Raw genomic sequence first — 13072 nt, forward strand, 5'->3', positions numbered from 1 at the left:
TCTTCCTCAGCACATGGATACAAATGGCATGCCTCTGCTTAGAGGCTGGTGCTGCATGCACACTGATGTGCTACCCTGAAAGGGGTGACAGGAGGTTTTTGCACATGCTTTTTGCACAAGAGCCCCTCAAAGGTGTTGTGGTAAGAGAAGCACATACAAGCCTGGCTCACAGGGGCTGCTTCCCTGGGGTGTGCAAGCCCCAAGTGTATGTAGGCTGTTTTGCCATGGTTTGGAAAGCTTTGGAAACTTCCTTTGGGTAATTTCTGAAAAATAGAGTTTTTCTAAGCTCTGTTCGGCCTTGGCATTTTCTAATACCTGAAATATTTTGCATCTACTTCTCTGAATCTCTCATGATTTTAAGAAGGGTCTCACAAGATCTTTTGTAGCAAAATAAAGGGTAATACAAAGGGAAAAAAAACCCTGATATATTTGACCAGCAGGAACGAGAGTTAAATGATGCATGAAATTCTTCTAGACATCTCTCACTTCTATTGTTTGAATACCTCTCACCCACAAACTGAATTTCCTCTTGGAAATTGTTAAGTAACACCTCCTTGGGATTTACATAGATGGAATAAACTTAGAAAAAATCAGGCTTATTTAGCAGTAACTAAATTAAGCTCCCACCACACCAGCGAACAAAGCCATTATTAATCATGCATGATGTATGTGACTTCGTCCAAGGTGGATTAAAACCAGATAGCATGCCACATTCAGGGAATTGCAATGGCCCAAAGAGCCTCTGATCAAACCCCAAAAGACAGCAACGCGCTTTATGTAACCTAACTGAGACTGGGGGTGTGTCTACTTTGTATTTTGTTGATTTCAAAATACTCCCCCAAAACAGAAAACTACCATTCCAAAGAAGAAAGTGTTAAAAAGGAGAAGAAAAGAAAAATTCTAAAAGGAAAATCAAATTTGAGACTTGACAGAAGAAATGGCTGCTATAGAAAATCAGCTTTCTTTAACCCTTGCTCCTGGAAGGCCTGACTCTACGGGTAATTTTATTTCCTCTGATGACCATACACATTTAGAAGACAAAACCCCAACTAGACACAAAATGGCCAGACCCCTGAGAGCAACAGCAATTCATCAAGGAACATATTTAGATATGTACAAATTACAAATTTTATCTACATCAGATCACTAAGTGGACCAGAGCTGCAGTCCAGTTGCCTTCTCTCTCCTGCTGGCCAGGTGCCAGGCCCTTCAGCTGGAACCACTGGAATTGCTGGATCACACAAACACACAGGAACCCACTAAGGGTAAACTACTGCTTTTTTTTCTGACAGTGCACAATTAATTAATTCCTCTTTAACAGGATACATAATATCTTTTTTAAATCCATTTAGCCAAGATAGCTATCAAAGCACTGAGCTTTTTCTGAAGGCTGCTGAACTCCTGGACTGAATGGTTTTGAAGTATCTGCTATGAAGTCCAGTTTTAAAGCATCCACTATCATAATTAATGCTGTCAGCCTTTCCCTTTCCTGCTAATTGAAGAACAAAATCTCAGTAGAGATTGTAAACATTTCACCTTTTCTTTGCCACTGACATGACAGAGCAGGTACACTTACTCCTCTTATCTCTCCTGCTCAGGGAAAATTCTCAGTTTTCAACTCATCTCCACCTTCTTTCCAAGTACTATTCCTTCCCCCCCCCCCCCGCATTTTCCAGAATAACAGCTTTTCATGGGAAAAAAAAAGGAAAAAAAATAGGGGAATATTTGGCCATCATGGCTGTAACCACTGCAGAGAAAGGGTGAAAAAAATTGTAATGCCTTGGTCAGACTCTCTAGGCATTTCTTCCATGCCTTTTCTAAGCTGGCTCAGAATCAGTGAACTGTGTGCTGCTAGTGATGCTGCAGTCCTTCACAAGTGCTGCCCTCCCTCTCAAAATGCCACAACCAGCTCATCTCTGCACAAAGCTGTCAGCCATCTGCCAGGTGTGGCTCTGCAGAGGCACACAGAGCATTGCCTGTGGCAGTACAACCTCTCTGCCAACCTGCTGCATAGGGCTGGAGATTTTAATAAACCTGAACCATTAAGTGCTTCACACGAGAAGAAAGATTTATTGTATCAAACTGGTGTATTACTGGTGAGCTCCAAGCCATCTTGCTGACAAAACCTGTCTCTTTTTTATCACTACGTTGTGTATTTGCCACAGGGTTACTGGGGGCTGCAGGGCCAACAGAGGAGTGTCTGCACACAAATACCACTTGAGGTGCAGCCAGCAAAACGCCACAGGCATCTCCTGTTTCCCTCTCTGCAGCCACCCAGCTCATACATGCTGCTAACACTGCTTTTACACACACCCATCTGTCAAACAAACGAGGCCAAACCTTAGCTACTGTAAATTGAAGTAAGTCCAGGGGGATTGAAAAGTCTAAACACATTATAACACCTGAGGTGCTAGTATCAAATGCCACTTGAAAGACCTCTCATAATGAAATGAAAAAAGTAATTTAAAACTTCATCCAAAGCATTCACTAGCTCAGTAACAACCTATTTTCATCTATAAATAACTATGAAAATATCCTTGTTTGAATACATCAGCAGGCATTCTTCCTACATAGATCAAAAGAATAGCCTAAATACAGCACTACCACACCTCTTCACTCAGTGAGATGACACATCTCTCAGCTAGCAAGCAAACTTTGTATTTTGTTTATACGATGGCTCAACAATCAAAAAAACAATTTTAATATTTTGATGCTATTCAGTAAACAATGCAATTTTTTCTATACTTAGTAATAAAAATAGAATATGTCTCACCCGCTTTTGATTTCTTATGCTAGAGAGTGTTACACACACAAATAAACTGATCAATCTAAGTTCACAGCGTTGAAAAAGAGAAAACTAAGTTCAACTTCCCTTCTGCTATGCTATATGGATTTTTTCTGCATTATTTTGGGTTTTTTCCATGGGAAAGTATCAATTAAGTCAGTGTCAAAACTATTTGTAGATCAGCTTCACCCTCAGGGTCTCAAGTGCTGCAATACTTGAACTCAAATTGTGTTTTTCACTTCTGCTTTTATTTTTATTTTTAAGCTTGACGAAAAATGCCAGCTGATTGTTTCATAAGATCTTGTTACTGCAAACTCTGCTCAAAATCTCAGCTACAGAACCTTTTTAAAGTGTCAGTAATCGGGTGACATCAGCAGCAATCACACATCATATTGATTTACTGAGCTGCCTGCTGACAGGGCCAGCCGCTGCTATGGAGAGCAACACACTTCCAGATTTTCCTTGAGGACAGGATAGCAAGTTCTGGGCTTGAATTAGAAACATTTGGTGAGAAATCTGCACAATGGTGCTGGCCTGTGAGAGAACACTCTGTTCCCCTCAGTCACTGCACCCGACTGAAACGTAATCCACAACAATTAGAAACCTTTAGCTGTGGAAGCAGTCCTGGACACGCCTGCTCCCAAAGCCATCTCAGCTCAGCAGGCAAAGCCAGCAGTCAGACGGGACATCCCAGCTCACAGGGACAGCTCAGTCCTCATCCAGGGCAATAAAACTCCCTGATCCACACCTGCCAAATGCACACCAGGAAAATACTCCTGGACCATGGGAAATGCACTGAGGCAAAGAGTTCAGAGCTTGAATTTGGCTGGGGCACTGCTCACGCCCTGAGTGCTGCATCAACAGCCTGATGATTCCTACACAAGCCTCTATACTTAGCAGGTGAGTGGGATGCAGAAGGTGGGCACATGGCAAAGTGTGAGGCTGCATTGCAGGGAGCAGGGAGAAAATGTCTCTGTCCTCTCTGTGCTCAGCTTTAGGTAAAGGGAACACAGTCTGGAGAAGTACAGCCAATCTCTCTTGTGTACAGACTTGACTATGAGATGAAAGTTATGGGGAAAAAAAATCTGGTAGAAATTACTTCTAGTGTAAGGGCACAGGGCCTGCCAGCTCACCTGGCAGCAGTTCTCATAGTTCTGTGCCCCTGAATGAGGGCTTTTAAGGCAGCTCTGCTCTTTAAATGATGGAGAGCCTGCCTGAGTGACAAATGGAATCTAGTCAATGGACAAGGTTGTCTTGTGTAACTTTGTGCCCATTGTTGAAGGCTCTTTCCTAACATTGGACTGGAGGCAGTGACAGCTACAGCTGAAGGCAAATCCTGGATGTGTAATTGTTCTCACACATCACTTGTGCAAGTCCCAGCAGTTGCCCTGGTCACCAGATGGTCTGTATGTCCATCACCCCTAACATTAGCTCAACTATGTCCTGAAAGTATGGGTAATTTCCCTAGACATGGACCTACCACATTTGCTAGAGCAAAGCAATAAACAGCTCAGTGTTAGGGCATTTGAAGGCACAGTCCTTTCTCTTTCTCATTGGGGGTGCAACCAGAGCTGTGGCATGGATCCTGCAGAGATGTGTGAAGGTTTGAGTGACTTGGGCTGGCTGGTAAGGAAAGGGAGGATGGATGTCCTTGTTGCTAAGCTGTGGATGGGTGGTACAACCCTGCCCTGCAAAGCCAGTCTCAACAACAGACTCTGCTGTTAGCTACAGACGAGTCTGAGAGTTGATGTGAAGATATTCCTCCTTCTGGCTTCTGCAAGCTTGATTCCACATCCACAGCTAGGAAAGACTCAGTGTGTCCTTGCTGAGACACAGAAGGCACCATTTTGCTGCTGTTCACCCACAGCAACAAAATGGTGATTCTGGAAGGCACGCATTTCAGGGGATGATGTCTCTCTCACCCCAGACAGCTGATTCTTTTGCAACTGCCCACCTCCTCCTCCTCCTGCGAAATACACGTGAACAGAAGGGAGGAAGGAGCAATCAGAGAGAAGCACAGTCACATGTGCCCATAATCCTGTGTCATATTTGCAGGGCAAAAGAAAGCTAGAATCCAAACATAAGAGCATGTCTACTAAGAGGGAGTTGTACCAAAGAAGCAACTTATTTCATACAATGGGAAAGCCTCTGGCAGGCAGAGAGGAGCTGTGTTCTCCCTTTCATGTGTTCATATGACTCCTATTAGTAATGCTGGAAGGAAAAAAAAGTCATTATTCCCCGAGGTTCACAGGAGGGCTGAAGCCACACACATCACCTCTGAGAACACAGACGTGCTCACCCTGGCTTGAGACCCTGCAGGGCTCTGCTAATTGGCCCCTCAGTAAACATCCAGCAGCCAGGGCTGCCTGGGAGCCTCTCTGTGATGCTTTGATCAGCCAGGGAATCCCCATCTGCAAGCAAATGGAAAAATTCCCTCCTGTGCATGGTGTCTGCTTGCCTGGCTCAATCAAAGGCAGCCATGGCTGCAGGTTTTCTTTACTTGCACCTGAAGTGTCATAACTACTCACCTCCTAGAGGGAAAGGCAAAACATACTAGGTCACGTTCACTGTGGAGGCAGGAGCAGAGAACTTCCCTTCTCAGTGTTCCTCAGAGATTGTTATTTTAGAGCAATGAATTAGTTGCTTTATTAAAACACCACACTTGTGTTTTCCTGCTTCTTCATGTCAAAACCTATCTTTCACTCCTAAAGCATAAACTAAGAGAAGAACTCTGGCTTGTACACAGACACATACTCTGTAACTAGAAAAGGGTTTGATCCCAAAACTACTGGACACCTTCATTTCATCTCAATTTCAAATGAAATAAAGGTCATGGCACCCCACAGAGCTTGCCCAAATTCCCACTCTTAAACGACTAAGTGTATGGCCAACCAAGCATGTACTCTGCAGAGGAGAGCTAAGAAATTGTATTACAGCAATTTATATGACATGCAACCAATTTAACACTGCCATTTAAGCTGGTCATAAGAATTCCTTCACAGCATACACAAAAAAAGTTGTTTGTAAGACAAAGTAACAGACAGACAGCATTTTTTATCAGCTGTGCTTTTCAGGTGTGAATCATTATTTCCAAACAGTGATTGAAGAAAAGTTCTTTTTAGACTCTGAAATACCCAGTTGCTTTGAAGTGTAGGGTAGTCTAGCTTAATTACCACTGACCAGCCACTAAGAAATAAGGTATCTTGAAATCCTCAGAGACTTAACAGTACTAAACAGAACATGAAAGTAACTTCAAGAATAAAACATTTCATTTTCCACCTCTAAGTGACAATGAGAGTTAGTACCATTCAGTATTTGCTTCCAGTTTCTCCAAACTTTCACTTCTATATTCAGGACAAAGTTGTTTTTCTACTGTTTTTAGCAAAGGAACATGGTCACATAAAGATACACCCAGCCCACTGGGGTTTCCCTCTCTCCCATTTCACTCACACAACCAGCCATCACACAATCCTACCTTCCCAGTTGTTGTCATCGCACAGTGATGTTAAATCCAGCCGAGGCACTTCAGATACAAAGCTGTTTTCCTGATCATCAGCATCTTGATTTCTTTGCAACTTGTTTTCAGGCATGCTTGGATGTTCTTGAATCTTCATACTTGAAGTCAGCTATGTTTCCACACACCCAAGGAAATGAGAGAGAAAGGAAAAAAAAAAGGTCTCAGGATGCAGAGGGGGGAAAAAACCCCTGCAAGTCACAGCAGCAGTAAGCTCATGCCTTTAGCTAAAAAGATCCAAACAGACCCTGCTGTTTCCAGCTCCAAATCCAAATCCCTTGCTTGTTGACCCCTGCGTACTAATTGCTCACTCACACCAGTAAAAACATCCGTCCATCTGCCTTCCTTGAATTTTTCCTTCTCTAGAAAGCTACTGCAAGTTCCTGAGACTGTCTGCCCTGACAACTGCATGCAGCTGAGAAAGCCTCCAGTAGTGGAGTGGGATGAAGTGGGAGGGAGGGAAGCAGGGAGGCAGGGAGAAAGGGAGAGGGAAGGGGGTGGCTGCGTACACTTCCTACAGGAGCACAACTCCTTCGAGCAACAACAAAAACGCTGCTGCTGCTGCTGCTGCTGCTGCTGTGAGGCTGTAGCAATATGGTGCCTTCTAAAGAGCAGGCACCAGAGCTCCCGAGGCAGCAGCCGCAGCCAGCCAGCACTGCAGGCTACGTACATGAATGCTCTCATGCAGGCTGTGCTGGCTCAGATCAATTAGTGCCAGCTAAGCTGTGCTGGCTGCACATTCCCCGATTTCCTGTGGTTGTTTTCTAGCTGGGCGTGGGGAGAGCAGAACTATTTATGGAGGAGCTCTGGGTATTAAAGCGGTGTTGCGCAAATCCAAACAGCAGCAGGGTTTGGCATCTCAGCTGGAAGCAGTGTGGACTCTGGGAAAACGCCAAAAAATTCACAGAAGCATCCAGTAACAGGGATAAAAAAACCAAAAAAAGCAGAATTCTGTCAAGTACATGATTCATCAGCTAGTAGTACCTAGAAGCAATTGCTGTTTGTCTGAGCACTGTTCCCCCTGCACATACCACACGTCGTGTGTGTTTATGCAGAAATCCCTGCCATTCCCACAATCCAGGGACACAGTGCGCGTGCCCGTGACAGCGCCCGATGAGAGCGCTTCTGGCACTCCAAAATAAATTAGCTGTAGTGCCTCACAGAGGGCAGCAGGGAAAAGGAAGTGTAGTGCATGTACATAAACATGTAGTGTGATATGTATAAACCCACCAACAAACACGGAGCTAGATGAATAGACAGGATTATGTTACTACATAAACTATTTGGATTTGTTAAAAACAGCTAAGGCATGATTCTCTCAAATATAGTCTAGTGGGCAGTCAGCATGCAGATTTTCCCTCTGTAAATCTAGGAAACAATCTGTAGATTCTGATCTGGGAAGAAAATGGACCAAAAAAAATAACCAGCATTTCTGGACCTATTTTCCTTATGAATCCAGAAGCACAGCCAAATGCTTCAATATCTTTAGTAAATGCCACTAAGGCACGTTTACTTTTTTTCATCTGCAGAAAGCTAATAATGTGTTTGGTGCATCTCTTCCCTTTTAAGCAGAGAAAAACAAGTAACTTTCATGAAGAGGGAAAAAAGTTGCCTAGTAGACAAATCATATGAATAAATGTTTTTATCTGGATTCGGTTCCATCAATCCCTGCAATTGATCAGAGTGCTAAATAATCTCATCTAGGCTTCCTTTCCCACAAAAGGTTGGATCAGGTGATCTTTTGAGGTCCCTTTCAACCTGGGCTGTTCTACTGTTCTAAAAATCTGATGAATACTCTGGTATTTGTAAAGAGTGTTCTGCATTGTATTTGTGTAAGGTGTGTATTTCCTGTTCATTTCAATAAATGGCCTTTTTGAAACATTGTAACAAAACGAAACACTAGATGATACTTTGCCAAGCACTAATAACTCATGCAGCTTGGCGCCAAATCTGATTACAAATGTGTTTATTGTGAGAGCTGTGCGTGGAAAAATGCTAATTCACCATTCAGTATCTTTTAAGCTGCTTCCAGGTTGGGAGGACTTAAATATTTCTCTAAGGTCCATTGACAAATTTCCTGCCAGGATTTAAATAGTCTGTGTACTCACAAACAAAGACTGATCAGTGGCCAAATGTACCAGTTGATAAACTGCTTGTAAATTGCCAGCACAGTATTTAAAGGTTATATTTTAAGGCAAGGAAAGAAATAAAGCACCGAGTTTCAAAACAGGTGCTATTTTTAATAAGAAAGAAGTGTGAAGGAGAGGAACATACCTAGATTTTAACAATTTCAAAGGGAGCAACCTGAGAATACCATCTCATCACCCCTACTGATACTAATTAGAGATAAATGTCTTTCTATGAAGGATGCACAATCTCCTGACTTATTAAGACTCTTAAAAGGTATCTGTAGCAGATATAAGGGCACTTCCCAGACAGGCAAACATTCCCATTACACATATATTAGAAAGATGGTATCGGTGTCTTCTTCCTCCTGAAGTCATTTCAGTAATTGGAAATATTTAAAAGGTGTGTAAAACCAGGCCTGTGCCCTGCCTGCAGCCAGTTACTCTCCTTTCCTTGCTCACTGATGTAGGCTCTAATACAATGAATAAATCATTAGGTGTTCTGAAGAACAATGGTGGTATAAACCCAGGAGACTCAAGAAAGCAGATTTTTAACTTCCTCTGCATTAATGCTCCAAAGCCATAGAGTGGTAGATAATTCAGTATTCCCATCACTTATTTTCTTTTTGGATTTCCTGATGCCACCAGCTGCCACTCTCTAGGAAAAGAATCAAGTAAGGGAGAACTACTTTGTTTTAGGTATGGATGCACCACAATTTCTTACAAATCAAAGGGGCAATAAGTTGATAATGCTGGTAACAGCTGGCAGCCACAGTTCACTGAAGATATTACATAAATGACCACAAAAAATATTCAAAGCAGGTACTTGAATTCTGCTTTTTGGAAGCTGCTCCTGCAGCCATGCTTTGCAGGCAGCAGTAACTACAGATCTAAGCAGCCTGGGGATTAGTCAGCTGCACTCATTCTCCCTGCTCCAATGGAGATTGAGCACAAAGAGCAGCTCAAACAGCAAGAAATAAATGGCAACAGAATGACTTTTAAATTCTGGTCAGGAGGTTGGTATTCTGTTCAATTACATGTGGATTCCAATCAACTCTACATAAAAGGCTTCCCCCATACGTGATTTTCCATTACAGCCACAAGCAGGAAGCATCCTTAAGCACATTTTAGGGATACAACCTGATGCAAGTACACCGCCAATCTGCTGCTTTCCTCCTACCTGAGTCATGCCAACACCCTTCTACACTTGTTGTCATGTTGGTATGAATCTTAAATACTACTCCCTTATCAAAACCTGGGTACTAGAAACCTGTGGTTTTCCTCCTGGAACTTAGCTAGTTCCAAGAGCAGATTACAAAAGTTACAAAACCACTGAAAATTCATTTGAGGCTTGTGTTTCAAGGTATTTTCACAGTCTCATGGAGAACCAAATCAGCAAAACCAATAGCTATAGCAAATTCCAAATCCTTTTCCTAACAACTTTAGACTGGTGGAAGGGTGAGAAAGAGAAAAGAATAAGAAGAACCTTGTCCCTTCCTCAACCTGAATGAGCTGTTTGTTATGAAATGTATGTCTTTAAGCTGCCCTAAGCAAAAGGCTTATAAGGGGCAAGGAATGTAAAACAACTCTGCCGGAATGTAACATTTTCTTGACCTTGTAATTCCTATATAATACACAATCTCTGGGTTAAGATCTCTCTTGCAGTTAAAATTTTACACTTTAAAACTTTTCCAAAGGTGTAGCTTATTTTAAGGTTATGATTTAATATTTAAGTATATCTCCACCAGGCTAATTGAAAAGCTTTATAGGAGTATTGCATGGCATGGCAGCAACAGCAGCTTTTCCACATGCAAGTGGGTACGTGAGGAACAAGCTGTTGCAAAATCCAAGCTCTGGAAAATACAACAGCTCACAAGCAAGTGCAAGGGATTACTGACCCTCTGGGAGCAAAGTAGGAGATCCATGGTAGCCCAGCCAGAGCAGTGATCAAAGGCAGCTCTGAACGCCCTTTGCAAGGGGCTACATATTTCAGGGTCTAACAAACTTCACCAGCTACCACACAGTTGATCAGAGCTCAGCTCTTAGCAACCTTTTACCTTTCCTGCTAGGTGGAAATAATTCCTACCAGAAATGAAGTCTTTCAAAACAATAAATGCATAGTGGCTTTTATTTTTAAAAGAAACACAAGAAGAGTATAATTTAAAAGTATTACCAGCCTTCAGTCAACTCCTGGCAGCCAGAGGAATCAGACAGTGGCCACAGCTGCTTTACTGTGCCCATTTGAAATGGATGCACAACTGAGGGAGAGGTGCCTCAGATAACTCTCCCTAGTATTTTAAAAGCTTGGCTGTCTAGAGGCTTTTTAAGTAAACCCACATGAACCAGTGACTGCAAAGGGATTTAACCTAACCCAACTCCAATCTTTGAAAACACCATAAAGCCAGTGCAAGAAGTGTTTGTGTGTGTGTGTGTGTGTGTGTGTGTGCAAGAGAAATGAAAAGCTGGGGGAAAAACTGTTGCCATCAACATCACATCTCTTCTCCTGACATCCATCCCATCCATCAGCTTAGAAAGAAGCAGGAGGCAATCCAGTTTTCTAAGACAAATGGATTACAGACACCTATGTTCAAGAGCAACAGGCTGCAGTAGGAAATGATAAATAAAAGGCCAAATTATTTTAGCAAAATCAAAGACAAGCTAATCTTACAACCCTGAAAGATAAGAAGTCAGACGTCCTGTTTGCCATAATTAATAAGGGAACTTCATGTCACTTAAACCACAGTGCTGAATTCAGTGATCCTTCCCTTTTTGGCAAGGAGGGATCAAAAGGACTGAAACAGAAGCTATCAGACTCCCCAGTGGTTGAGAGGCTCCCTAAACTATGTAAATAAAAAGCAGGGGTAGGGACAGAAAAACTATATGCTAACTCTATTTTTCTTGTGAAAACAAAACTATATGCATAACTACTTGTTTCTGCTCAATAAAATGCTCATTTAGAGACCACAAAACTGAAACACAAAAACAGCAACAAAAAAATACTAACCTGAGAATGCCTGAAAAAAACCTCATCGTTTTCACTCTCTTTGCTATAAAAAAACAAAAACAAAAACAAACCAACATATTACAAACACAAAACCAGACTTGTCTTTTAACAAAAACAAGCAGGACTTCTGCACACAAAGGTTTTTACATTCTTGCTAATCCTGCACACTCACTAATTCACACAATAAATGAAGGGACTCTCTGGGCTGCAACATTCAAGCTGCTAAACTATGCATTTTTTGCTTCCTCTCAGGAGCTACTTGAGAACAATTATGTAATTTAATTCCAATGCCCTTAATTCAAACCTATCCCAACAAATGTTATTGTTGAGAGAAACTGTCATCTCAGGTGAGCAGAGTGAGGCTGCACAGCTCTCACAGAACAGTGAAGCTCAAGGGAAAGGGCTGGATTCCCAACCCAGAGGCAGGTGAGACAGGCCCTGCATTCCTGTGCACAGCTGGTTCGGGTGCTCCACAGCTGATTTCTTTTCAAGTCTGCACCATCAGCACCTTCAGTGACATTCCTATCAGGCTGGGAAAAGAGCCTTGGTGGCATTTGCTGCAGGGCAAAGCCCATACAACACACACTCTGCCTCCATGAAGCTCTGCTTGGAAGTTAACATGGAGGGTATCTGTTCTGTGGCACACATGTCACCCCCACAGCCTGGGTGGGAGATCTCTCAGGATGTTCTACAACCACAGGGAAAGGAAAACATATAAATACATAAAATAAGATTAAAATCACCTTTCTTCAGATAAAATTTCCATGTCATCAGGTCCTGTTCTGTCTATAGGCTTGGATGAGCTAAAGCTTTCCACACTCTGCAATACAGTAAATATTAAAGCAGTAAGATATATATGAGAAACAGATTCAAGCTGCAGGCCATTAAACAGATCAAATACAGAAAGATCCAACAGGATTTCTAGGAAAAAGGTAACACTCACACTACTGCCCACTGCACTAAACAAACCCCACACTTTATTGCCCATAAACTGCAAGAAAACCCAACTGCTCACTGCTTTGTCTCTTTCATCAGACAACCTCAAATGTCAGAACAGAATAAAGCTGCATGGTACCTTGGCAGCTCCCATTTTACAGACTGACAGACAGCCTAGGCTTGGGAGCAATTCTTTGGTCTGTGCAACTCCGGTAAGAGCAGGCAGCAAAATCCACAGTAACCTCTCAGCAGAACTCCTTTCTGTTCATGTTAGAAAATCCTCCACTTCTCAGCCAAACCCTTCCTTAGTTTCTTCTTAAACAGGCATAAGAATGAAAAGAGACTGACTGCACAGATGTAATGCTGGGCTCATAGGAATGCAGGGCAAACAATCCAACTGGTTGTGACCTCATGTTCTGAGATTTGTCTTGGCTACCATTAAGAACTTTAGCACTGCTGAGTACTGTGAGGACAAGCCATGTGGCCACTTTGAGCACATGTCAAGGAGGCTTTCTACCCTGGGTTTTGGGCAAGTCCCTCTAAAATAGAAGGAAGTGGGTTTCTGCCCTGGAAACTACATGCACAGACTTCCTGGGGCAGCCTTCTCTTATATGCTACACCTCCAGCCCCATATGGTGACACAGGTCAGTTATTCTAGCCTTGCCTAATTTGATTCTTGGAGTCCTGCTGATACCTGGTTACCATGT

The 13072-nt window shown here is 42.6% G+C and overlaps 1 protein-coding gene across 1 annotated transcript in view; it reads right to left on the reverse strand.

The window, feature by feature from the left end:
* FAM13A (family with sequence similarity 13 member A) overlaps positions 1-13072 on the reverse strand; it is a 125501-nt gene that overhangs the window by 25436 nt on the left and 86993 nt on the right. Inside the window, 3 exon segments of the mRNA XM_066548049.1 lie at positions 6261-6411; positions 11430-11472; positions 12173-12249. Of these exon segments, the coding sequence (XP_066404146.1) occupies positions 6261-6411; positions 11430-11472; positions 12173-12249 (271 nt within the window).

This window comes from Molothrus aeneus, chromosome 4 (genome assembly GCF_037042795.1).
Source record: "Molothrus aeneus isolate 106 chromosome 4, BPBGC_Maene_1.0, whole genome shotgun sequence".
Classification (NCBI taxonomy): Eukaryota; Metazoa; Chordata; class Aves; order Passeriformes; family Icteridae; genus Molothrus; species Molothrus aeneus.